The following is a 25,961-nucleotide window of genomic DNA, read 5'->3' as shown; positions in this document are numbered from 1 at the left end:
TCTCTGAATGCAACTGTGCAGATAAAAGCATGGGGTGGCTTCATAACTGCTTCAGAAAAGAATAAATGATCACACTTTGAGATAATAACTAATCAAAGTACAAGTACTGTGTCATTAGGGGTGAGCTGCTAATTAGTGAAAAATAAATAAAACTGTCATTGTTGGCTAAAAAATAATGAAAAGAATAAACAATATCTGAAATTTTACTGTGAGGAAAATAGAACTAAGCATAACCTTGCAACCAACCCCACAGATTCATGTGTAAAAAAAAAGTAAAAAACCTCAGAATTCACTAAGTGCACTCAAGTAAACATAATTGAGAGATGAACATTCCTTTTTCCAAAATGTATCATGGAAATGAATGGCGTGAAGGAAGCTCAGACATTCTGCACATCCAGCCCCTTATGCTGCACCAGGACCATTAAAACCACATGAATTATTTTGTCAAACTGCTTCAGAAGTTCAGAGACAGTCTTAAAATAGTAATTTATCTCAAACTCGGTATGAACACGACTACTTTATTCTCTTTAAACCTTAATTAGTGTACTTAAAATGTAAGCTGTGTTATCAAATATAATTAATCATATTTTAGGGTGGGTGTATTTTGAGCTTTAAATTGACTTACATTCTGTTGCTTGGAATAATCTTGTGCCCGTCTCTGAACCACGTCACTTGGGGCTGAGGATGGCTGAGGATGTGTGGGAAGTTCAGAACAGCAGCTTGTCCTTCAGTCACTGTTTTTCTCTGGTCTGTGTCCATGAAATCTCCCATGTCTGCAAAAAAAAAAAAAGAGAGAAAAAAGGAGGAGTTTTGCCTTTCTCCCCATTTCTTTTCAGGGGACAGAGAGATCACTGTGTTTCCCAGCTGGCACTGATAATTAGCCATGGGACACTGGATTGGATTTTGGGTTACACAAAGCTGGAAGGGAGCCCCAGTGCTGCTGGTGCTCACAGGCAGAGCATCCACGAGCAGCCCTGCATGGCCCCTGTGCTCCTGGGCAATAACTGAGGGGTTTTACTGAAAATGACATCTTTACAGAGGTTTCTTTGTTTTGTTTTTTTATTTGGTTGGAGCTTTTTTTAAGATAAATCCTTAACAATAAAAATTAAATTCAAAGGGATGCTCATGGTATATACAAATGTGTCCATTCCTTGGTCATATTTTTGTTTTTTTATCCACAGCTACATAAACAGACAAGCAGCTCTTCCACTGCAGCCAGGCCAGTGAAGAGTCAGCCCTAGGCAGGGATCCCAAAATGATCCTGGAATCCCAAGGTCATGCTGGGGGCCATCAGCTCCTCTGGCACAACATTTCAATGTCAATTGAAATTTTAACAAAAATTTTAATGGAAGAAATTATACTACCCTTGGAGAACTTCTGCCTCTTCAGGCTTTATTTCACAGGCAAGTTCATGTATCTGGGGAGACTTTGGAAAAATTCACTGTGTTTTTTTTTTCTTGTTTTTGCCTTTTGTACTGCATTCTTATCCATTAAAATGAACAGGGCTGTAGGCTCTTACTTCTTCACCCTCCAAAGAACTTGTCTGCATTTTAATTTGATTTAAACTAGGAAACTGACACACACACACAACAGAGAACTATTCTACCTTCTGTCACTGAATTCCCTTTTTTTTTAAAGGACAATGGGGTTCTCTACAGGTTCTGCAAAGGACACAGAAAGAAATGAGTACTATCAGGTCTGTGAACGGCAGGAGATGAGAAGAGACAGAACAAGAGCAGAAATTAAAAACACATGGTATTTTAAAGAAGCTTTAATCATCTTTGTGATTCTCAAGTTATTTATTCAGACATAATCAGCATTGTACTTCCTCTGCTGCTCCAGATTCCTTACAACTGTAATCAGATCAGCTACTTGAAAAGAAATTTCAAACTGTGGAGGTGGATCTAATTAACTTCACTGTCGTATGATTATTTTAGTTTTCACAATCCAGGAGTTTTTAAGCCCATCCTGTAATTAAGATTTACTCAGCAGTTTTCTCACAAATATCTGTTCCCATTCAGTTAAGTAATATGTTAGCATGTATTGAGAATATTTTTTAAATTATTTAACAAGTTCTCTGCTACTTCAGACATCTAGGACATGGAAAACACCTCAGATCTTTCTCAGTGCCATTATAATTACACGTTTCAATTTTTCACTAGAGATCTTGAGTTGAAGTGCATTGGGAAGCATCCTCTGCTCACTGGCAAAAATAGCATTTCTTGTGAATCTTTCTGAGTTAAAAGACCAAAATCCAATTCCTCAGAAGTTTTGATGAGTAGCTAAGATGTTTTTAGCCCCTTGGAACATTGCTTTTTGGTATTTTGAAGAATAACCAAAAAGCAATATATGATAAAATATCAGGAACTTCACTACATCCACACAGCTTAAATCAATTAATTTAAATCAAAACCATTAAAAGACACAACAATCACGTGGCACCAATAGCTACCCTGAGTGAAGGAGAAAGAGGATATTTAAAACCTGTAGAACACTTTGATCTACAGCAATAAAGTGCAAATCTGACTGGCAGTTTCACTACAGAGCCATTTATGTCACAAGGGCTCAAGACCAAAGGTCTCCCAAATCCCACAGGATCTGGTTTGCTTTGCCTCAGTGTCTTTATGAGTAAAAATAAATGAATAAATTAATTAATACATAGACTGCTTCATTCAGATAGATATGAGAGAAACTTTTAGCCTCGCTCAGCAATGCAGATCTACAAATTAAATGAGGGGAAAACTAAAACTGAAGCAAAGTAAAAAATTGGATTTGTTATTGTCTCCAGAACAGCCAAACACACACAAACCAGCTTGCAGAGACAAAACTCTGCATTGCAAACCTTCCCCCTTCTTCAGAGGGGAATAAAGCTGCCATTTCTGGGGACAGAATTCTTTAGCAGCAGCATCAAGGAAAAGCATTCCTGTGTCTCTCATCTTGCAGCCACCAGGACTGCCCAGGAATTGCTGTTGCACTGTACAACTGCTTGCACAGCTGGGCTGGGAGCTGACAGAGGAGCTGGGAGAGAACCTGAACAGCCCAACAAAAGAACTGTTGCTCATTGAGACATTTTGGAGGAGTCTCCCAGCCCACAGCTGCTCAAACACATTTTCCTGCTGGGCCTACAGGGGAGTGAGCTCCTCTGCAGTGCAGGAGTGGGAATGATGAGTGGGGTGCAGGAGGAAATGGGCACATTTTCCCTGGGACTGCTCCCACTGCCTTTGTCCCCTGAAGCCACACCTGGAGATGCAGCTCCAGAGGCACTCAGCTCCTGCTCAAGGAGAGGCATCTCACCCTCCCCTTGCCCTGCTCAACCCCCTGCTTGCCCTGCACCTCACTCAAAGTCATGTTCACTCACAGCAGCTTTCAGTAGATCCTCTGTGACCTGACAGAATTCACTAAAACTGCTGAGGAGTGTCTGGAAAAATACTTGCAAAGGTCTGAGCCAGGTCAGAGTGAGCCATGGTCAGTGGACAGCAGGGGCTGGCTGAGGTCAGGGAAGGAAAACCCCATTTTAGCAGCAGTTTATTTTTAATTCAGCTCCCAGCAGCTCTGAAACAATAGGGAGACCAAACATCCAATTACTGATATTACTGACATTACAGATAAGAAAATCTACTGTAATGCAGTAAACTGATGAACACGATACCAAAGCTTACATAATAGCATTTGCAACTGGTTTTATTTTAAAACAGAGGAAATTCCAAGTAATTTCCCTCATTGACATACTGATTAACTTGAATCAGTTCCTTCAAATTTGGTATGTAATAAATAATTCAGTTTTTCTAGATTCTGCTTATCAAGTGACATTTACTACTGAATTCCCAGTTACTGACCCTGATGAGGAGAAATTCAATCCATGTATGAGACTTAGACACAGCACACAAATCTGTCTATTTAAATTTACTTTATGCTTTTACTTTGGAAAAAAATTAGGCCTAATTTTATTATTATTTCCAAAAAAAGTTACTTGAGTTGTATTTTCTATATGTTAACTGAAAAAAAGGAAATCAAGAGTAACTGATAATTTTTTATGTCACAGTTCTAGCACAAACACCTGAGAAAACCAAGTTAACCTTTCCAAATGGCAGCTGGATTTCAAAAATTCTGTGAAGTCCAAACTGAAGTGGGGCAAACACTGGAGGGGGGATGTGCTGGTTTGCTCCAGAAAGATGTTGAGAGCAGATTTTTTAAATTTTGTTGTAAAACTGCTAATTTTGTACCACAAGGATTACTATGTGAAATCTTCCTGGTGCTATCCCCACCTTTCAGATGCTGCTGCTTTTCTCTAGACTTTTTGTTGTTATTGTTGTTGCTGTTGTTTTGATAGTTGTGATAGTTTTGATAGTTTTGTGAGTGGCCTTCCTTAATTCCATAAGGTGTAACAGTTCTCTCATTCTGCAGATATCTCCAAACAATCTCATTTTCATGGCTTTGAACAGCTCAAAGACTCAGTGATGCACTGCTCTGAGCTGCTTCCAGATGATAACTGAAGTATGAAAGTATGAAATGTGAAACTTCTTGTGAGGCAGCAATTTAAAAATTTGTTAAACCTGATATCTAACACCTGTTCAGACTGACAGATGTTATCATACATCATCTTTTTTACCCAAAAAGAAGCTGATGAGTCACAGAGTGACCCCACTCAGACATACATGCCACTTGGACTTGAGATCTCCTCTGCAGCAGTGCCCCCATCCTGTTCCTCACGATGCACTGGTAGAATCCAGCATCAGCCCTCTGCAGAGCTGGGATGATGTACCTGCAGGGCAAAAGGCACAATTAGAGAGCACTTCTTCCTGGCTTACACTTTGTTTTAAATGCTTATTGTAATTTTTCTTACAAACAGCATTCTTGTGTCATCTCTTTGGTTACAATATTGCCTGTTATATGCAGATTTTTTTAAAAAACAGCTGACATGAAATGCATGAAATACCTTTCAGTCTTCAGTTCTGCATATGATAGATGCCAAGTATATAAAAAATTCACATGAAAGACGACCTTAAATATTTTTCCCTAGTTTCCTCTGCCTTCATTCATAAGGCAAAGCTGGTGATTAGTTCAGAGGAGCCACAAGAAGACTAAGTGTAGGTATGAGAAATATCAAAGCTTTGCAGTGAAAGCTCCACTGTGTGACCACTGGAACTCAGAGGAATCCTGGAAGTGCCACTGTGTGCTGTACTTTGTGTTTGCTCTGCCCTTCAAACAGACACTCAGTCCACTAATCTCACCTTCCTCATTCAGCTACATCTGATTGCTCAACATGAAAATGAGCTGATAGGCACAGTTTTAATGGGAATAACACACATGAATAATAGAGATAATCCTGCATTAAACAAACATTAATCACAAGCACATATTCCCCCAGTCACCTTCAGGAGATATTATGGCAGGATTAATGAAAGTCTTTATGGAAGATAAGGAAAAGGAAAACTGCTGAATTTTAATCTTCAAAATTTAATTCCACTAAAAGAAAACATTTCTTCTTAGACTCAAATCTACTGTACACACCCCACATGCAGAGCTTAATGCCTGAACAGGATCAGGGAGTGTAAAACAAAGGAGGCATCACAAAATAGACCCCAGCAAATGGGTTACAGCACCAAGCACAGGGCACTAAACCAGAGCCAACATCCCTGGGATTTCCAGGAGCTGCCCATGGATATGGGCTGGGACTTCTGTGGCCTCTTCTGGTCACTGCTGTGACCTCCTCAGGAGCCAGAAACACATCCCCATCCCCTCCTGTGGCTCTGGCACTTGGCACCAGCAGGAAAAGGAAGATTCCAACCTGTGCTCTTATGGGAGCACACAAATAATGACTCTGAAACAGGAATGTTGTTTCCTCTTGCCTGACAAGCCTCACCATGGGGAATGGAGTGAGAGAACAGGTGAAAATACAAGGCAGAGGATAGAAATCAATAGGACAGAAGGCTTCCCTAGATCCTTACAAAATCATTTCCTTCTCTGCCAGGCAGAAGATTGTTGTAAAACATCATTATAAGAAAAAAAAAATTAAAAAAAGAACTTAAAATTCTGACAAATACTGGAAATTAATTTTTACAGTTCTTTTTACCCAACAGTTATACATTTGTGATCTTTCTTTCTCCCATAAAGATTTAGCGTCCTACTTGGCTAATGCCTTGTCTATTAAGTAAAGCCAAAATTAAAGGTCTCTTTCCCAAGTATTCATCTGTACTAGGACAGTAATGCAGAGTTAGTTTTGCTACCAACAGGACAAAACAAATCAATTAGATCAGAAGTGTCCTACTTTGGTTTTCTTTTCTGACTTATTAAAGTTTCATCAGGAAACATTCTTAACATGTTGCCTGAAGAAATGAAAATCTTTTAAAAATTTACAGTGAAAATCCCATCTACCTTGGAAGTTCCAAGGCAGCCAAAACCTGGAGCAGCTGGATTCTCAGTGGACCTACTGGGTATAATGTGCAGGTACAGCAAGCAAAATTAAAAGAATTAAATAACAGAAGTGGAAAAAAGAGATAGGACATGTGTTAATTCTGTTGGAGACTAACTTGAAAATTGCATACCTGGGCAAGGAATAAATATTAATGGAATTTCTGATTCCATTATTTACAATTTTAAACAGTCTTTAAGCACCTCATATGTCTTATTATTGTTTTAAAACCTAGTTTTCTATTGACCTAACAGCCTTGATACTGCTTTTTGTGCTATGGTTTTCCCATTCCACTTGCTTTCTGACCTGCAAGAAGGGATATAAATAGGCTTTCTAAGCTCTAAATAAGACTTTCTTCCCCAGAATGAACTGAAATCAAAGGTTCATACAATTCCTTACAGTGACAAGACAGAATTTTGCTTTATTTTTGTCTATGCTCAGATTTTGGAGACAAATCTTTCCATTGCAGAGATGCCAGGAAGGCTCCCTGAGGTTTCTGGGGATGCCTGCAAGGACTTTAGAAAGTCAGCCCCGAGTTTTCCCTCATTTTGAATGGCACAGTCAAGCAGAACCTGGAGCTGGGGACATTTCTGCAGAGAGATGGGGAGTGACAAGCAGAAAAAAGAAGCTGCAAGGGGAGTCTCCCTGAGCCTGATGTGCTCCATCACCCCTCTGCAAAGTGCTCCAGGAGGGAGTGGCATCAGCCACCTGAGGAGAAATCCCAGCCAACTCTTGCACTTCACTCCTAATCTAAAATTTAAACCCTCATTTTAATTTTAAATGCCCTAAGAGTTAGAAGGAAAGCTATAGGCTATGGGATTTAATAGTCCTGATTATGGATACAGAATTAAAGCTAAGTGTATTTTATTAGATATTCATGTTACTTTTTATCTACTCAAGCTTTTTAACAAAAGACTTAGGGATCAACTGGTCTAACTTTTAAAACACAGAAAATTGAAATGTGTCCAATCCAAATACTTTTAAGGATTTTGGTTGAAAGTGTTTGGCTGCTTAGACATGACCTTAGTTTCTTAAATTCCAATAAATCAATATCTTCAGGCCACAAAAGCAAATATGACAGACATACCTGGTCCAGAACTTAATTCAAAAGAAAACAAATGGAGGGAAAAAAAGAAAACAGAAAAAAGACACTGCCTGAACATTAAAGTCTCTTAACTTACAGTCATGACCAAAATGGCTCCTGCAGTCAGCAGCATTGATTTGTTTTCATAAGGTGGATCTCAGATCACAAAGAATTTATAAGCTTGTTTTATAAATTCTTAACACAAAGTGGTGTATGCACAGTCACTGTAAAAGGCAGGCTGAGCACACAACGAGCTTCGTTAGACAAAGAGAAGCTGCTCACTCAGGGTCACCAATGTCACAATGCAAAGACTCCAATTAGGTCTTTACTCACTTGGGCTGTTATAACAATGTATTTTCAGCCTGTTACCATATAGACATTATTTTAACTGGGACACACTAAGTAATATCAATTACCAAAAATCTTTGACTGATGATTCAAATTGCAGCAGAAGTCACTTACTCAGGGAAGAGTCGTGCATTTAAACAGACTATTTACCCAAGAGAACTGCACAGCAAACTGTTATGGGGTCAAAGGTTGAATTTTGTAACTGGAATTTTTATGTCTGAGCATATATTTTCCTTGCTTTCATTCATCCTAATGCACCTATGCCATTTTTTGGAAGCTTAAAGCTTTGCATTTCTATAGAATCAAAATCCTGTTTAGCCAGTCTCTGGCTGTGGTGTAGCAGTCGGGATGCAATTTCTAAATTAACATTTTCTATCAATATTATTTTATTATCATAAACCAGCACCTTCCTCTGTGCCAGATCTTTTAATAAGAAATAGAAATAAGAACAGTATAAAAATGCAGAATTAATAAATAGGGTTTGAATCATGACCTGACATTCACAAGGACAAATTAAATGGAATATAAGAAACAAGGGACTGACTGCAGGTACGTGCACACACAGCTTGGGAAAGGTGTTCCAATAACTGGCTCACACTCACACTGCCACACACAGTAAAATTCCAATTTTGTATTGGGATATCCACTTGTTTAAGAAATACCATGGCACTCTGGTCTTATTTCAAAATATCACACGTTCTTACTCAGGTTTCTCCTAATACCATGAAATGTCATCTCCCAGTGCCTAGCACACCTGCAGGGCTGGAGTTGTAACCTTTGCTTGCTGTTCATTCCATGTTCATGTGTTTGTCCTCCCACTCTCAGCATCTCACATGGTCAAGGGCTGCTCCCTCTACCCAGCCACTACAACTGACTCTGCTGCTGTTGATCAAAACAAGTGGCATTTGCACAAAGCCATGCTCAAGCATTCTGTGATTTGTTGTGCTATTAGAGATCTTTTCATTTTCTAGAAAGCATACACAAATCTCCTCTTTATGTGCATGTGGCTCGTAATCCACATCCCAAAGGCTTGAAAGCAGCAACCATTAATAGATGCAGGGACTCAAGACTAAGAGGGCTCAGCCAAATAAAATCTTTTTGCATTTCTAGGTAACTTCATGTAGAACTAAATTCTTGGGTTTAAACAGTTGATAAATACTTGAAATGCTAAATGACCCCCAAAAGTTTTAAAAGGTTATTTAAGGGAATTTTTTCCCCTACTGTTCTGTAAATGTAAATAATATCAACAACAGAACTAGTGCTAGGCTAAAATTTTGAAAATATTTGAGAAAAGTAATTATGGATTACTTTGTGTAACAATATAGAACTTGATATCATTATCTGCATTATCTGCATACCAACTTATACAGCAATTTCTGTCTGTAGTGATGGAGCATAACTTTTCCTTACCTTAAGCCTTATGTCCCAAAAATGCAGTATTTAGCTTGGTTTGCAAAAGGTACAGGTGTTGTGCTTGGGCTCTCTCTATCACACACCCACCCCTCACAATGTCTGAACTCACCTGGCAAATTCTACAGGATTTGAAAGCACCAAATAAGTTGCATAAAAATTTAATTCCCGTAAGGGTACAGAAATTTCTGTTTGCACGGAGCAAACCCAGTCAATCCTCCCACACCAGAGAAAAGCAGACAAAACTTGGCTGTCTGGCACGTTGATACTTGGCCAGCCATGTGCTGCCTATCAGCAGGAAGGAGCTCTGATAAGCCACTCTGTGGTTTTGCTCCTGTTTGATGGAATGTCTGTGGGATGGGGAGGGAGGCAGCAGGGAGGTCCTGGGGGCAAACTGCACCATCATTAAAGGGCAGATTGTTAGAGTATCAGCTCCATTTTGGAATTCCTAGGATTGAAACAGAAAGTTTTGTGTGGAATTTAAGGCAGACCACATTCCTGCAGATCTGATGGAGAGGGACAGTCCCAGCGAGCTCGGCTCTGTTCAAGGATGAGTTCACACATCATATGTAACATTTAGCTAAGGAATGTGTCTCCTGTTTATCACAAACACAGGTAAAAGTTACATCTCCAGCAAAAGGCACTTCTGCTACTTAAAAATTCCCACGTTTTGAAGCGTCAAATCTCATTTTTAGCAAAGGAATCTCACCAGGTTACAAAACCCACTCTTTTTTGATAACAAACCCCCTCTGTCTGTATCTACAAAGCTCTTTGAGGCATTGGGAAACTGAGGGGGTAGGGTTTGGTTTGGGGGTGTTTTTTTGCAATTCCACTGGCAGAAGGTGATTATGTGGATGTTATTTACTTGTATTCACTGGAGTAGGAGGTTATTTCACTGTCGTTGTGCAACCACTTGAATTCCAAGGGCCAGCTGCCCTCGGCGAGGCACGTGAGGACCAGTCTGTTTCCTTCCAGGTGGATCTGGGGCAAGCCTGGTTCTGTCTTGAAGAATGGTGCAACATCCCCTGAAATACAAAGGGGAAAAAAAAAAGGGTTTGGAGGCGATTTAGGAAATTATAGGAGAAACTATTGATATTTAGCTAATTTTTTCTCAACACAGTCATGGTAAAACAAGAAATAACATGATTCAGTTAAAGGTTGAACTGGTGCATTCATAACTAAGCTTTATCTTTAGGGGCAGAATTGCCAAGATCTTGATAAACTTTGTCCTAGCACACTCATACAAGCTTTTGTCCATATTTACTTTTTCTCCAGATTTCCAAAATTGTGTGCTGTAGCAGGCAGTGAACAGCCCTATTGGCTTTGTTCCCCTCTTCTCCTTTCTGAGGATTAAATCCACTCAAAGCTTTTTTTTTGTATTTTTTTATTTCTTAAATAGAAACCAGAAGAGTAATCTTGGATAGAAATGATTATCACAGCAGGAAAAGTCTCAGGGTAAATGAAGATTCTTGATAGGGAAAAAGAATTTAGAAAAAAACACCTCACAAGTCTAATGTATTTTTCAATGTTCTTGCCAAACAAAATGTGTTAAATTATATTACCTGAAGCCACTAATAGATTTTTTGAATTAGGGTACTTCAGTATTATGCAAGGGCCACATGTAATCTTAAACTCTTGTGTATCACAAATAAAACATTCCAAGCAGCAAAATTATTGATGGGTAAATTGCCAAAGCTCTGCTCAAATACAGATTGATTCTGAATCCACACCTTCTGAAGATCTACCCCAGTCACCTCTGGAAGAAGACAGCTTTTCACACTTAGATGTCAAATTTCTACTTGTAACTGTAGAGGAACTGCAGGCTAAATTTTGAAAGTGTAGCAAAAACTAACCCAGAATGGCCTGGGTAGGAAGGGGTGACACAACTCATCCAGTTCCAGCCCCTGCCATGGGCAGGGACACCTTCCACTAGACCAGGCTGCTCCATCCAACCTGGCCTGGAACACTTCCAGGATTTTAGAATTACACATAAAACACAGGGGTTATATTCAAAGTCAGAGATTTAATATGAACTATTAATAATGGTGAATAAGTAGACAGCACTGAGTTATTCTTTAAAGTGTGTGGGGGGTGTGTGTGTACTTTATAAAGGACAGAAAAAAAACCAAGACAAACAATGTTGTCCCAGTGCAAGTAATGGTTCAGTTAAATTGCAAACCTTCCTTTAAACACTTATTTTTACACAAGCTCAGGCATTGTTATATTTGCTATTTAAAAAGTTTAACCTGTTTTTTACAGTTTGGAGAGAAGTGTCCTCAAGTACTGAATTTTTGAACCCCCAGGTCACAGCACCACTGATCCCCAGGACAGCCCAGGAGCTGGGGCAGGGGGTGCTGGTGCTGCTTTCAGTGGTCCTGGTGTTCCACTGAGGTTCACAGCCCAGCCTGGGGATGCCAAAGCCTCCAAGCCTTTTTCTTTCACTTTGCTCAGGGAATTTTTCTGATTGCAGAGCACAGGTTTGTTATCACTGAAGGGTCCCTGGGCAGAGCTGGGCTCCAGCTGAGCATGGCCAGGGAGCCCCAGGCCCACTGGTGCCAAACACCTCCTGCAATGGGCTGTAAATCAACCACAGCTCCCCAGTCATCTGATTATTTGATTGACAAATTGTCTCCTGAGATTTTAGAATTTAACTTCAGGAACACAGTCATTTATGCAGAAAGAAAAAACACATAGTCTTAAGGCAATGTTCATAAACTATCACACAAAATCCTATCCAACAAACTGAATTAAAAACTGTATTTGGGGTAGGGGCCTTTTCTGATCAGTAGCATTTTAAATAATCTGTCTTTCAAACAAACTGATTTATGACAAGTGCAGATCAGCAGTATCTTCTCTAAATTGGCTATATAGGAAGCTACAACAATTCAACATATGAGAAAATTGGAACAGTTCCAAACTAGCAGATATTCCCAGACAAGCCAAGGAGAGTTTTTACACTTCTCCACACTACTACATGACTGACAATATATTCTGCAAAGCTTCTCTTTAGTTGTTGTTTTAATGACTGCAATTATTGTGAAATCATCTTATCCCAATTCTCATTGGCTCCTAACTAGTAAAACCAACCAATATTTTAAACGTTGTAAAGAAAAAATTAAGTTGGAGTTAGAGAATGTTCCTGTGATATACAGTTATTTTACCTAGAGTGAAAAGCAAATTTTTACAAAGGTATTTCTAAACAAGTGAGAAAATGCTAAATCCTGTCAAAGGTATTTTGGGGAGCCTCCCAAGGGAGTTTCAGACATTCTACCCTGGTAAGATTAAAGGTGTCAGGCTTCCTCTGGAGATGGAAAAGCAGCAGCTGGGAGCAGTGCTGGTGTTAGGGGAAGATAACAGAGCTCAGCTGGTAAAGAGAAATGATTAGTGCTGAGTTTCCTGAAAACAACAATTACCTGCTCATGTACAGAGGCTCCTGGAATGAGTTCCCTAAGCTCTTCCTTCCCAAAGAAAGTTCAGTCACTGAGGGAGAGCTCAGTGGAAGTTGTGTCTGCACCAAACCGAGTCTTTTGTTGGTCCTTGTTTTCAGTGATTTACAGACTCAGCAGCACAACCTCTTGCATTACTTACTCTGAATTATCCACTTACTCCTAACTTATGTCTTTCCAAGAAAAAAATGCTGCATTTGGAAGACAAAGTGCTGCCCACAAGTCTGTCATTCAGCCCTACATTTCCTACTCAAATATTCCAAACCCAGTGATGCTGCAGCCCACTCAGAGCTATCTCCCATTTAAAGCATCACAATCAAACTGTTATTACATGAAAATGATTCTCAAAACTCAATCCAGTTCTGTTAGAAGCTAAAATTTAATAGACCTACGGGAATATTTTTATAAAGAGTATAGCATGCTTTATAAATTGCCCTGGCTCTCTGGAAGATTTACTTAAACCCTTGAAGTAATTTTATCTTCTAATCTTTTATTCCTGACTTTCTCATCAATCACATGCCATCAGTTTATCAAATTCAATTATGCAATCAGAGCTCACTAAATATTCACTGAAAGCAGAAATGAAAATAAAATACAGAGCAAAAATTCCTTGCAGAGAGGCAGCTTTGATGATGTTGGCATTTCTGCAGCACAGGGCTGCTCACACCTCATGCTCAGGATCAAACCTGGGCTGCATCCTGGGCTTTATTTACAGCTTTAAGCTGTAATGGAAAACAGAATTTAAACCTGGACCTGCAAGGAAAAGTTTGGTTGTTACAGAGCATCCCAGAGAAACAGGAAAATTGGCAGGGAAAAAAAAATCAAAGCCATCTCAGAAGGATTGTGGGAAAGAATTAACTGGCTGAGAGATGGAAAACACAAGGGGACAGTTAATAGGTATGAGATACTTGCACTCAGTAATTAAGTACAGAAAGGGCTCACCAGGAGGGTAACCTTGGCCAACCATGGGTTTAGAAGCCAGGAAGACATGTTTGCTTTATAATCTTAAAGAATGGAGCAAAGTACTAATTAAAAAACTATCTGAGTCCTAAAATCAAAAATAATAAAATACTGAAATTATTATTTTGGACTTGAATACTTTTCTGCCTACCAAAAAAAAAAAAAAAAATTAAGAAATAAAAAAAATTAAGCAAGCATTCATGCTATACACTGTTGTTTTTTCTAAATGTGTTAATACTTTCAGCCTCTCTGGCTCTTCAGCGATGCTGATTTAAAAATAAAAGTAATAATAATTAAAGAACTTTTTGAGTTGCAAGAAGAAGCAAAGGGATAAGGTGCCAATCTGCTGGCACATACATATTTACAGCTTCAGTAAATTTTCATTAAGTCTGCTTACCAAACTTGCCAACATCCTGACTTGTAACCTTAAAAGGATGCTGCAGATTTATTTTTATGTAAATCTCAAGAATAAGTAGGACTGAACATGCCCAAATTATCTTCAAATTTGCTCCACAGCATTTCAACTTTGCTTTTCTGCACCTCCAAACTGCCTGAGTTTCATTACACTGCTGGGTTGGCCCACCTAGTCTCTTTCTTTGGTACATGCAAAACTTAGATGGTTTTGACCTCAAAATAAAGATTCAGGACTGAAGTCACAACACCCAGACAGTTTTTCTTGGACTAATGCTGACATTCAAATAAAAATATTGATGGGTGCAATTGTCCTCAGCCCTGGCAGATGAGATGCACCACAGGAGAGCTGAAAGCTCCATTCTCTCTGAAAATCACATTCAGGCACAAATTTACAAACAGGACCTGCAAGAGGAAAATGCACCTGGCCAAACAGGTTTGGAATGGCAACAAAAATGCCAGGAGTAGATAGACACTCATTAAACACCCAAGGAAACCAAATCCCATAAGGATTGTGTGAGTGAACTCCAGAAGCAGGAAAGCACCATCTCAAGGACCTCAAACATTCCCTCTAACAAACAAATTAACAAGGCTCAGCTAATGATTCTGAGCTCTTGAAGAGCTTACATTTGTAAAACACATAAAGCAAAGTCAGATTAAATAGATCTTTCAGTTACTACAAGGTCTTACAAGATCTTGAAAGCAGTCGCACAGTCCTGTCCCTCAGGAATTAATAACTTTTAATTAAAGACACAATTTGATCTTGAGAACCTCTACCCTGTGGAGAAGAGGAAAGTTACAATACTCCAGAGAAGTACCCACATCACCCTCATCAGTAAAACCCACTGCAACTGCCCTCTTCAAATCTCAGCTTTTTTTTTTCTCCATAAATCTTGGATACCAACAGCAACAGGGAAAAGGAGGTGCCCACTTCCTGAAAAAACCCAGTTTCTGTGGTCTGAACACTCAGAGCAAGGAAAATGCAGGGAATGCTGAGAGCAGGTTGGAAGATCCCCAGTGCCACTGCTATTTGTTTTTGTTATGCATCTCTACTTTTAAGTTATTTTTAGAGTGAGCTAGAATTAAATATTAAAAGTAGATTGACCTGCACATAAATCAGCAATTCAGAGCAAATACACCTCAATCAGTTCACAAATTCCAGGTGAGCAGCTGCCTTTCCATTGCTCATTGGCCCTACAGCTTCAATATTGAAAAGAGAGTTTGGCTGAGGTACATTTTTCAAACTTAAAAGAAAAACATAATGTGTTTATTAAGTATCACACCTCCATTGATTTTAGCTTATTAATCTCCAGTCAAAACATGTTGCACATTACTGTTTCTTCATATGCTTCTAAAGCTAGGAACAACTGACACAGGAATATAAAGAACAGAATTATCTCTGAGGATTTCTCCAGGAAAATGAGACAAAGGCTGAACAATCAGCCCAGGAGAAAATCAGCAATACAGAAATGTTTTTGCTCAGTGTCTGCTAGGAAAGGAGGTGTGAGCCACCTTCAGGTGGGTAAACAATGACTGCCATGGAAAGAGCATCCCAAAAGATCTGTGTGGGGCTTTGAATGCCTAATACAAAAATAAAATGGCAGCTGGAGTCAGGAAACCCAAACTAGGAGGAATCTCTTCAATAATCCATAGAAATTGCTACAAATATGGACAGCAAAACCCCATTCAAGAGCAGACTGAAGTTCAGCTGTGAGCACAAACAGACGAGCACAAGCTGCTCTGCTCTGACAGCAAATAACTGCAACCTCCTGAGAAAATGGCTTTTCTTCTTATTCCCAAGTTGGATATGGAAAAGATTTCCTTTTCAAAAGGATCTTTTCATCTTGGTATCTCAGTTTTCTAATCTCACAGCTTCTGATATACATGCATACATGTGCTAGCTCTGGATGCAAGTTGTATTCTCTTGTGGAAATCAACTTCAATAGATTATATGGCATATGAATTTGGAATTATAACACAGTAAATCCTGGGAAATGTACCAGAAAGTCAGATGGAACTCAGATATATTTGAATCAATCTTCTTTTGAATGCAAACCTTCTAAAATGCATTGGTGAGATGCTGGGGAAGTTAGTACATGATCTATTCATAAACTGTCAACAATGTCAAACATACATTAGAGCATTCAGTCACTTTAACTGTATTGATTTGCAGGAAGTCTATTTTACCCAAAATATTGGATCTTTGAGATTCAAATTTTTGTGGATGGAAGTATGACATAAATCACCAAGTACAACAATTAAATTTAAATTGTGTTTTACTACCTCGTTCTAAACCTCGATTGCAAAGGACTGATGCATCATAGTGAATATTTCATTAAAATAGCAGGTTATTTTTCAAATATACTGCAGCAGCTAAGAATTTTCACACAATGGTATAAAGCATTCTCTCAAAATGGATTTCCTGAACTTTCATCAAAGAAGATATCTGATTTTATACTGGAAGAGTACTGAAGCAACTGTATTTAAATCAGCCTTTCTTCCTGAATTTCACACATCAAGTAAATGAGCCCAAGCTGCCCATTTTTGTCATCCCAGAGATTAAAAAGATAACCTTCTTTTTGGATACCTCCATTATAATCCCTGAATGCAAATACAGATATCAGCTGAGGTTGATGGATGGTGCTTTTAGAGGTTTAATTGGGGATGGAATTAAATTGTTTTAGGACTCAGCAAGTTCTGTGAGGAAGCCCACATATTTTTAGAATAAGTGACATTTATTTCTTTTAAATGCACAGTCACAGGGAGACAAGATTTCAATGGGTAACTTCTTTTTTTTTGCCTTGAACAGCTCACATAACTAATTGGCAAGTTAGCTATTGGGTAATTGCCAATCATATATTTGATCTGGATGGAGGAAATATTGAACTAAAGATTGCAAACCTGTTGCAGTCCATCCCAAGAGGAAAACTAAACATTCTGTAATGTATAGTTATGATTAGCTTTCAACAATTCAATAGAATAGGAGTCTCAAGCGGCAAGAATGAGTGTTTCACACTGATAGTTAAGTAGATTTAATTAAAAATTCTTCTTTTTTTTTTTTAAATTGAAGCATCACTTCTCTATTTCAGAATTACCTAAATGGCACTGCAGATTCCAGTTGGCTTCTCTGCTCCTCATTTTTTGATGGAAACAGGCAGAATGTTTTTCCCAAATCTTGGCTAACACATTATATTGCTTAAAAGGACAAACACCCTAATTCATTCCCTAGAAACTTCTATAATTCTAAGATAAACACCATGAAGTGACTTGCTACAGTAAAACCTGTTTTGGTACTTCCAACATTTCTTCTCTGTTTTAAGGCACAAACATTTCCTGTTATCTCTCTTAGCCTCCTTCTATTTTTCTCTATGAACAGCTTTAGATGAACTACAAAAATCCTGAGACAACAGAAAAAAAGCCAGAGCAGATTTTTTTATGATAAAAAATGAAAATCTTACTATCACAGACTGCTTAAAAGTCCTTAAACATAACCTGCTCTTTGTATTCATAAAATCTACTCTGTAACACTCTGCCATCTATTTAAAGACCATCCTTTCATTCACTACACAATCACTTCTTGAAGAATTCCCTTTTGAGAAAAGATTTCTCAAGTTTTATTAGAAACACTTAAAACAGAACTGAAAGGAGGAAGGACCTCAGAACCACAGCAGAGTTTATATAGGACCTGGATTCTGATAGATTAAAAAAAAAAAAAAAAAGACAGTGGTTGGTAACATCACTCCATTAAAATTCAACATAAACCTCTCTCAGTTATCCCCAAATACACCAAGAAAGATTTTCCCACATGCAATTGTATTATTCTTTTCTTAAAATTGATTTCTTTAGCAGACTAGCCAAGGAGAAAAAAAAATAATGAGCTGATATCATTTTAACTGAGCCTCAAGCAGCTCCTGATGTATTAACCTAAAATCCCACTAAGGCTTCCTTTTCCCATTTAATTTCTACACCTCATGTTTTAGTCTCACTTTCTGACCACCTGTAATAATTCAGTTCAGTCGGGGCAAAAAAAATTATATTGGTTTATTGTTTATCAGAAGGCAGCCACTATTTATAGCTCTGTGAATTTATGGAATACCACAGAATGGTTTGGGTTGGAAAGGACCTTAAAGCCCATCCAGTTCCAATCCCTGCCATGAACAGGGTCACCTTCCACTAGCCCAGGTTGTTCCAAGCCCAATCCAACCTGGCCTGGGACACTTCCAGGGATTCAGGGGCAGCCACATTTTTTCTGGGAATCTGTGCCAGGGCCTCCCCATCCTCACAGGGAAGAATTTCTCCTCAATATCCCATCTAAAGCCACCATCTTTGAGATGTAAGACTAAAAATCAAAAAGCTACATATGATCTTAAATTATGTTTCGTGTAGCTCATCCACAAAAAAGACTCCAGAATTTATTTTTTCTTAAATATTCATGAGGTTGTTTTTTTAAGAAAGTTACAAATGCGCTGAAAGAAAAAGTCACATCCCTACAAAGCAGGCAAATGAAAGAGAACCCATTAACTATGAAAACCAAAACAAAATCTCCAAAGAAACCTCCAGCCTCTGAATTTGGTATCAAAGCACAACCTCTGTGCTTTTCATATTCTCTTCATACGGTGATGTTTACAGAGCCTCACTCAGAGACTCGAGGAAATAAGTTGTTAGTGTTTAAACCTCGGCCCACAGCAGGTGGAAGGCAGAGCTGCCTTGCTGAAAGAGAATCCAAATATAGAAAGATTTCCTTCATTATTTTAACCACAAAGAAAGGAAGCTATTGTTGCTGCTACATTATCTACGATCTCCAATTACTGTAGGGCAGCCTGATCACGCTGATATCTAAGCAGCAATTTATAAATATATCCACTAAATATTCAACTGACACCGGCACGGAGGAGAGATGAAACCCTACAGAACACTTAACAGGAGAGAAAAGATGAAAACACAAACGTGCTTTCCTCAAGTTCATCCCTACTACAAGAGGCATTCTTAGTGTGCAGAAGATAAATTAAATCAAAAAGGTAAACAGCTGAGGAGTGTCTGGAAGTACCAGAACAGAAACACGAGAGCAGCAGGAGGAAACAAAGGAACAGCAAAGGCACTGCCAGACCTGAAAGCCATGTCAGGCACCTGTTTATGTTCTCAAGGAGAATTTATTTCTAAGTAGCAAAGCAGCTATGAGTATCCAGAGAAGATATAAACACATCTCCTTTGATGAAGGAGGTTAGGGGGGGAAATGATTCATACTCAAACCTTTGTTAAAAGCAATGCCTTCTGCTCACTGCTATTGTTATTTTGTTTAAATGTAACTTGCAGTTTTCATTTTTTTTTTTTTTCCCTTAAACCTGGAAAATGAAAGTAGGTTTAGAAACTGGGTAACGCCTGCCTAAAAAAACTCAACTCAAAGGATCTCAGTGCTGTCACAGAATTGGAGGGTGGTGAGCACAGGAGCCCACATTATGCTGAGCAGAGACAGGGCTGTTCATATCCTTGTGTGACACTGGATTAGGACAGAAATGCCAACAAAGCACAGTATGAAGTTCACAGGACCCACTGAAATATTCCCACATCCCAAGCACACTCTGGGACAGGCACCTGGTCAGAGGCAGAAGCACAGAGTGACCCTTGCTGAGCTCTCAGGGTGTTTGCGGGGCCACTCCCGATGGGATGGATCAAAGCCTCACACAAAATGGGCACCTTCATTTTCCCTAATATTACCACTTATTTCTGTGTCTTTTACATCAAATCTTTTCAGAACTACCCAAGTGGAATTCTTTCACCACTTCAAGGAAAATACACAGATCTAGAGATTATAGAATCATTTTCAGCGATACCAACGAAACATGTAATTTCTTCTTGTCAAAATGGGAAGAAACATATCACTGTTCAAGCAAACATAACTGAGCTTGACATATCTGAAGGCAAAGAAAAGGAGTTAGTTGATTAATCTGGATATTTTATTTAATTTTCTTTGGGTTATAAATAAGCAGCAAGTTAATACTGTTTTCAACTTTTGACAGTTCTAATGTTAATTACATGTACTGGATTTTATAAATCAATACTTCTTACATAAAGTGTTATTTAACTTGTCAAGTGCAGCAATAGATCAATGCATTTACTGTTCTTGCTAACATTGATGGATGACATACATCAAAAGCATATGTAAAGGAAAAATAAAAGACTTATTTGTAAGCCAGACAGGGTTAAACCCCAGTTAGGCAGACAGGGAATTTAAACAGTGTTTTGAAAATAACAACTTTATTAAGGTGTGAAAAGTTTTCTTCTTGTTTGGGTTTTTGGAAGTCGAGAGTTTTTTGGAGTTTGGGGGTGGTTTGGGGCTGATTTGTGGGGTTTTTTTCTTTTAATGCTAAGGCCTGCTGCTATCAGCAGCAGACTGCTCTGTGTACAGAACTGCTATATTAAGTCTGGGTATCCTATAGGATACAGAAACAAGGGATTGCACCTCCCAAACTTCAAATATGTTATACCAAAGAACAACATCCCCATGTTCAGCACACATTACTTCCATCTAAACATATAAATAAGGTGATTAAAAAAACCTAAATCATAGTTGATAACTACTTCACCATTTGCAAACATGCTACAGTTAAAGTACTTAAAATTTTAAAGGATGTACATGAAAAATATTGATCATAAATCAACTTCAAAGACTGCATTCACTGCATTATGAGCTGTAATAAAAGACTCAGTTAAAAACCATCCTTAGAGTCAGAGCTAATGCACCTGCACATCTTGAAGAGAGATATAGGTCACAAAGTAACCAAGTCTCATTATTCATTTGTCCCATTTGTAAAGAAGACATAAAGTATATTAAAATTATGAAATCCCAAAGAACTGAAAGCTATTACTTTGTATGTAACTACAGTAAATCAATAAAATATTGGTTAAAGCCCATTATCAGAAGCATGTATATATACAGAATGTATAATCATGTACTGAAATAGAAGGGGAAATTGTTTTCCTTCTATTATTGATAGATGTCTCAGGACAGAAGTAATAATTGCACAATATGTCATTTCCAATTCACAGAATGACAAAAAAAGTCCTTTTGCATTAAAAATTGTCATGAGGATGAGCTTTTCAAAGTTACAAAAGGTAATGGATGTAAACTTGAAGTGTTGTCCTTTGGAAGTAATTCACGTAATCATTATATTTTAGAGTAATTTATCTGACTAGAAAATAAAAAGAGGCCTCTATTGTACCACCACAATATTCAGTGAAGTACAAGGAAACTCTACTCCATCAGCTCTGCTACTTTGGACAATATTTATCAGAAGTAGCAAGCAATGACTACAATCTATGAGCTGTCTTAGCCCGTTTGAGAAATAATTAGCAAAAAAGGAAAAACTGAAAAACAGTGGTGAGTCTAAGTCAAAAAGAAGTTTGTAAAGTTGCTTTCAAACCTTGGGAAAAAATAAAATTATATTTAACAAAAAATGTTAAAGCAAAAAATACAAAGAAACCACTTAGTCTCCTGGCCTAATGTATGTCCTGCAGGAGCTTGTTAGCACCTTCAATGAGGCTGAGAGTTAATGTAAAAAAAGCCATGAGATTATCTTCAGAGTTGCAGTATTTTGTTTAAAATAATCCAGCAAAAGACTTCTGTTCACAGAAACTGCTCTAAATTGTTAAAGGGGAATGGGCATGAAAGGGAGAGGGGATCAGCAGGCTCATGTACAGCCTGGGCCTGAATGTCTGCAGGATTTTCTGTGAGCTGCCAGGGACCTGAGCCATGAGAAAACATTATCCAAGTGAAAAGTGAGAATTGTGCACGTGTAACCTGTCCTGATGGAAACTGGGAGTGAGAAGAGAGCCTGTGGGAGCCTGACAGATCTAACTAACACAGAGCACTCAGGGCTCACTCAGAAATCCACACCAGCTCTGTCCCATCCCACAGCACACAGCCTGCCAGGGAGGAAAACACCAAACCCTACATGTCCCACTGACCAAGCTGGATTCTACTGCTGCTCTCACACCCAGGCAGCAGCACCTGCTGGAGAAAAATCCAGTAAATACACACAGGCTGGCCAGATCCTGCTGAGCAGCACCAACAAATGGAGATTAAAGCTCTGCTCCTCACTCCAAACCCAAGCTGGCAATAATGAGGATGTAGATCCACAAGGAGCGTGGAAACAGCCAGAACAACTCAGGAGCACTCCTGTATCCTGTAAGGGGTGAGCCCTGGGCAGGTTTACAAGTTCCATGAAATTGCTCACTGGGGGAAACAATCTGCTGGCTCAGTTCTCTGCAGGATTGCCCCAGTCCCTGCAGTCATCTGTTGCTGCTCTATACATCCACATACATCATCAAGCTGACAATTCAGAAACTGGACCAGATGGATGTGTAACCCCAAACAGTGCTGTTTGTTCAATCTAAAAGCCATTAATCAGAGTAATTTCCTTTATTAAACTCTGTGGGAGAAAGGGACGAATATAGATGACGTATTATTGCCCGAGTTTACCAGAGTGCATCACAGGATGACACACACAGAGCTCATTTTCACCCAGCAACACCACAGAGAAATGGTGACAGCAGAAATGTTCCCCCTAGAAAAAGTAGATTATTGCAGGACAAAGAAAGCAGGAAAGGGCATCCTAAATGCTTTCTTTGAGTAGCTAAGGCATGTTATTTTCCCTGGAGGAAATAATTACATTCTCTGAAAGGACTGGCAGCTTCAAGTTATTTTTAAACAAGAGCAGTTCTTTGTGTAACAGGAGCACTGGGTTGTTTCAGAGAAGCAATAGGTGAGACTGGATCACTGAAGTTAGCTTCACCTTCCACCGGGCACTTAATGCCAGCCCAGCTGGAAAACAGCCTGGGTTGTTTGAGGTTTAAACTCACAAATAATACTTATTCTATTCTCCCTCTTCTGACTCTGGAATTCCTCACATTTTTAGCCACAGGGCAAAAAAATATCAAGGTATACTTCCTGTCCTTCCAAGCATCAGCTGTACAAGAAAATCATATATCTGCACCACATAAAAAAAAAATAAAAATTCAGTTTTAACAGACAAGAAGACTTTTACAAACAAATGACAAAAAAAGTCCTCTAGAAACACCTAGAAATGGTTTCTTCTTAACTTTTTCAAAGATTTACAAAAGGAAGGAAAGCCCGTGGGTAGCTATTTGCTTAACAGACAAAAGAAAACATTTCAATGCATTAATTTCTTTTGGAGAAGGTCACTGAAGCAGAACACAGTTGTGATTCTTTAGTGATGCTCTGATACACTACTGCAAACAAAGCTTATTTTGCAGGTTCTGTTGCAGGGCAGAACACCCCTGGCTCTGGCACAGCAGAAATCCCTGTGATCCCAGTCAGGGAGGTGACAGGGCAACCTCCTGGCCACTTGCTCTGGTCTACCTCCCACCATGGTGTGAATAAGAGAAAAATAGGAAAAAACTCTAGGTATGTCCCTGTTGGATGGGGCTTGGAGCAACCTGGGCTGGTGGGAGGTGTCAAATTGTTAAAAAAAAATTTACATATATATATATATGTATATAGTTTGACCTGAGTATCATTTATGCAATATATTCCTATTACCTTCTTTTAAGGGTTTATCACATAAATGCTCCGATCCCCACATTTTTCACAATCAGAGCTTTCACTGATGTGGTTTATGGAATTGTCTTTCAGCAGCATGGATTTCAAAAGGCTTCTGTATGGAGGAGAACCTCTGAAAGAGCCTCCTCCAGAAGCCCTGTCTTCTTTAAGAGCAAACAGACTGAAATGTTGGTGCATTATTGCTGGCTCATTAAGAAGCAAATTAGTTGTTTTTGTCTTTGTTTAGCAGTACTCCACAGGTACTTATTTTGACACTGCTTTAATGTGCAAACACATTAAATTAACATGTTTCATAGTTACAGGAAACATTCATTGGACAAAGGCCAATCCTGCAGCCTCGCAGCAAAAATTATTATTTCTATATTAAAGAAGGTAAATAAAGTAAATAAGATACTTGTCTACGTGTGCTTTTTGCCAACCCATTGCATTTGGCAGAATCTGCTTATTTTTATGTTTCTATTTAATATTTACAATGTATCTCAAATACAATTTATTACAAAAAATATAATAAAAATAGCACAAATGGCTAAAAAATGACAGCCAGGCGTGACCTTCTCCTCTTTATATACAACCAAATCATTACAATTGTGTGTGCAAAGTTCAAGAACAACCTCTGCTATTTGTCTATACTATATATAGAAACCGAGTTCTATTAATAAACAGTCAGCCTAAATTAGCATTAAGACAATATTTATTTAGCTTAGACTTTTGGCCTTTAGTTTATATCAGCTTAGAAGTAAACAGAAGTATAATAATGGCAAATAAAACAATGAAGCAGTAAAAATAACATGATGATGGATTAAAATATATTGCTCTAGTTGGGAGTCAATAGGGCAAGTGCTTTATAAAAATTCTGTTTTCCTTTGACAAAATCAGTACAATACTTGCTGGTACAAGCAATAAAAAAACCTCCCATAAAACACTTCCGACTTCGCTTTCCATTTTAATGGCTGCAGGCAAAATTCAGAATACATTTGTCAAGTTGATATTATCAACACAACAGGGGTATGCCTGACTTGTTCTACATTTGTTCTGAAAGTTCACTTTAGAGGCCATCAGCCAGGAAAGAACACAGGAAACTGAAATCATTCCTACCAGGCAGACACAGAAATATATCTTCAAATATTTAAGAGAAGTTTCAGTAAATATTATCACATATTACTCTGCAAGGCATCAATCACATCCAGTTTAACATTAAAGACCAACCATTCTGAAAATTAAAGGTGATTCTCACTCTCTCTTTGCTCAGTTTAATGAGACATCCGAGTCTGATCCGTGACAACTACTGCCAACATCTTTAACTTTTTTCCTGACATCTGAAATTGATTTCAAAGACAGATACTGAGAAGGCAAGAATACTACAGAAAAGGACATAGGAAAAGCATTGTAAAAGAGAAAATCAAATGTATAGCCTTAGCTCTTTTTCTCCCCATTGGTACTTGGAAATCATCTGCATCATTAAGCACCTGAATTTCCATTATAAGTTCCTAAAAGTACCTGAACCTTATTCTTGTGCCTTTGAAATGAATACCAGCCAAGTATATTAAAAACAATTCTTTGCTTTCATTCTTTGTTCATTTCCTATTTTTGTTCACTTTGATAATGCCTGAACTAGGGTTTTTTTTCATGTAGTGAAAGCCTGTTCTTTCATGAAAATATATGTCCTTATGCTTGTACTTTCTTCTATTTTAATTTCTTAAGTTTCTTCTTTTCCAGACTAAAACTTACAGAGGGGACAAATATATCATAGAGATCAAAAAAACAACTGCTGTAATTGTGTCATTCTTTGATTTACCCACAGATGAATGAATGAATGGTCAGTTGAACTAACTGATAAAAGCAACATCTATGAAATCATTCAAATGTCAAAACCAACTCCTTATTACCCATACACTGGCTGAAAATGCACTGAGCTCTGTGTATTGAGACCCCCAATTAGAAACCTCCAACAAAGACTAATTGTAACAGGAGTTGGTGTTTTATTCAGTTGATTCTGAGGATAACAGAATGGGTTTGGGCTGCTTATTTTTGATGAGGACACAATGACATCAGGGCAAGGAGCTTCACTTTGTCACCAGCACCATGCTTGTAAGAGAGGGATCTCAACAGCTGTCCTGCCCAGATGGTTGCTTTTACTTAGCAAGCTTTGAACTGAAGAAAAAATTAAATCTATGGATGAGGGACCTCCACCTTGCAGCTCTGCCTGCATAGTTGGCAGAGCAAAATAGCTAAGATAAACAAGGCATTTATTATTATCCATCTCATGCACACAGGATTTCTTAAATGGACAAAACACCCTGTTTTGTTTGA

At 38.4% G+C, this 25,961-nt stretch overlaps 1 protein-coding gene across 5 annotated transcripts in view; it reads right to left on the bottom strand.

Annotated features, from left to right (window-relative positions):
- Positions 1–25,961, bottom strand: part of SDK1 (sidekick cell adhesion molecule 1) — a 384,435-nt gene that overhangs the window by 267,274 nt on the left and 91,200 nt on the right. For all 5 annotated transcript variants that reach the window (XM_079320405.1, XM_079320404.1, XM_079320403.1 and 2 more), the window contains 3 exons: positions 10,120–10,279; positions 4,656–4,762; positions 626–773 (listed from right to left, as the gene is read on the bottom strand). In XM_079320405.1, the coding sequence (XP_079176531.1) occupies positions 626–773; positions 4,656–4,762; positions 10,120–10,279 (415 nt within the window). The remainder of the gene's footprint in view (positions 1–625; positions 774–4,655; positions 4,763–10,119; positions 10,280–25,961) is intronic.

This window comes from Erithacus rubecula (genome assembly GCF_903797595.1).
Source record: "Erithacus rubecula genome assembly, chromosome: 17".
Taxonomy (NCBI): Eukaryota; Metazoa; Chordata; class Aves; order Passeriformes; family Muscicapidae; genus Erithacus; species Erithacus rubecula.
This window is presented reverse-complemented; position numbering and strand designations above follow the sequence as displayed.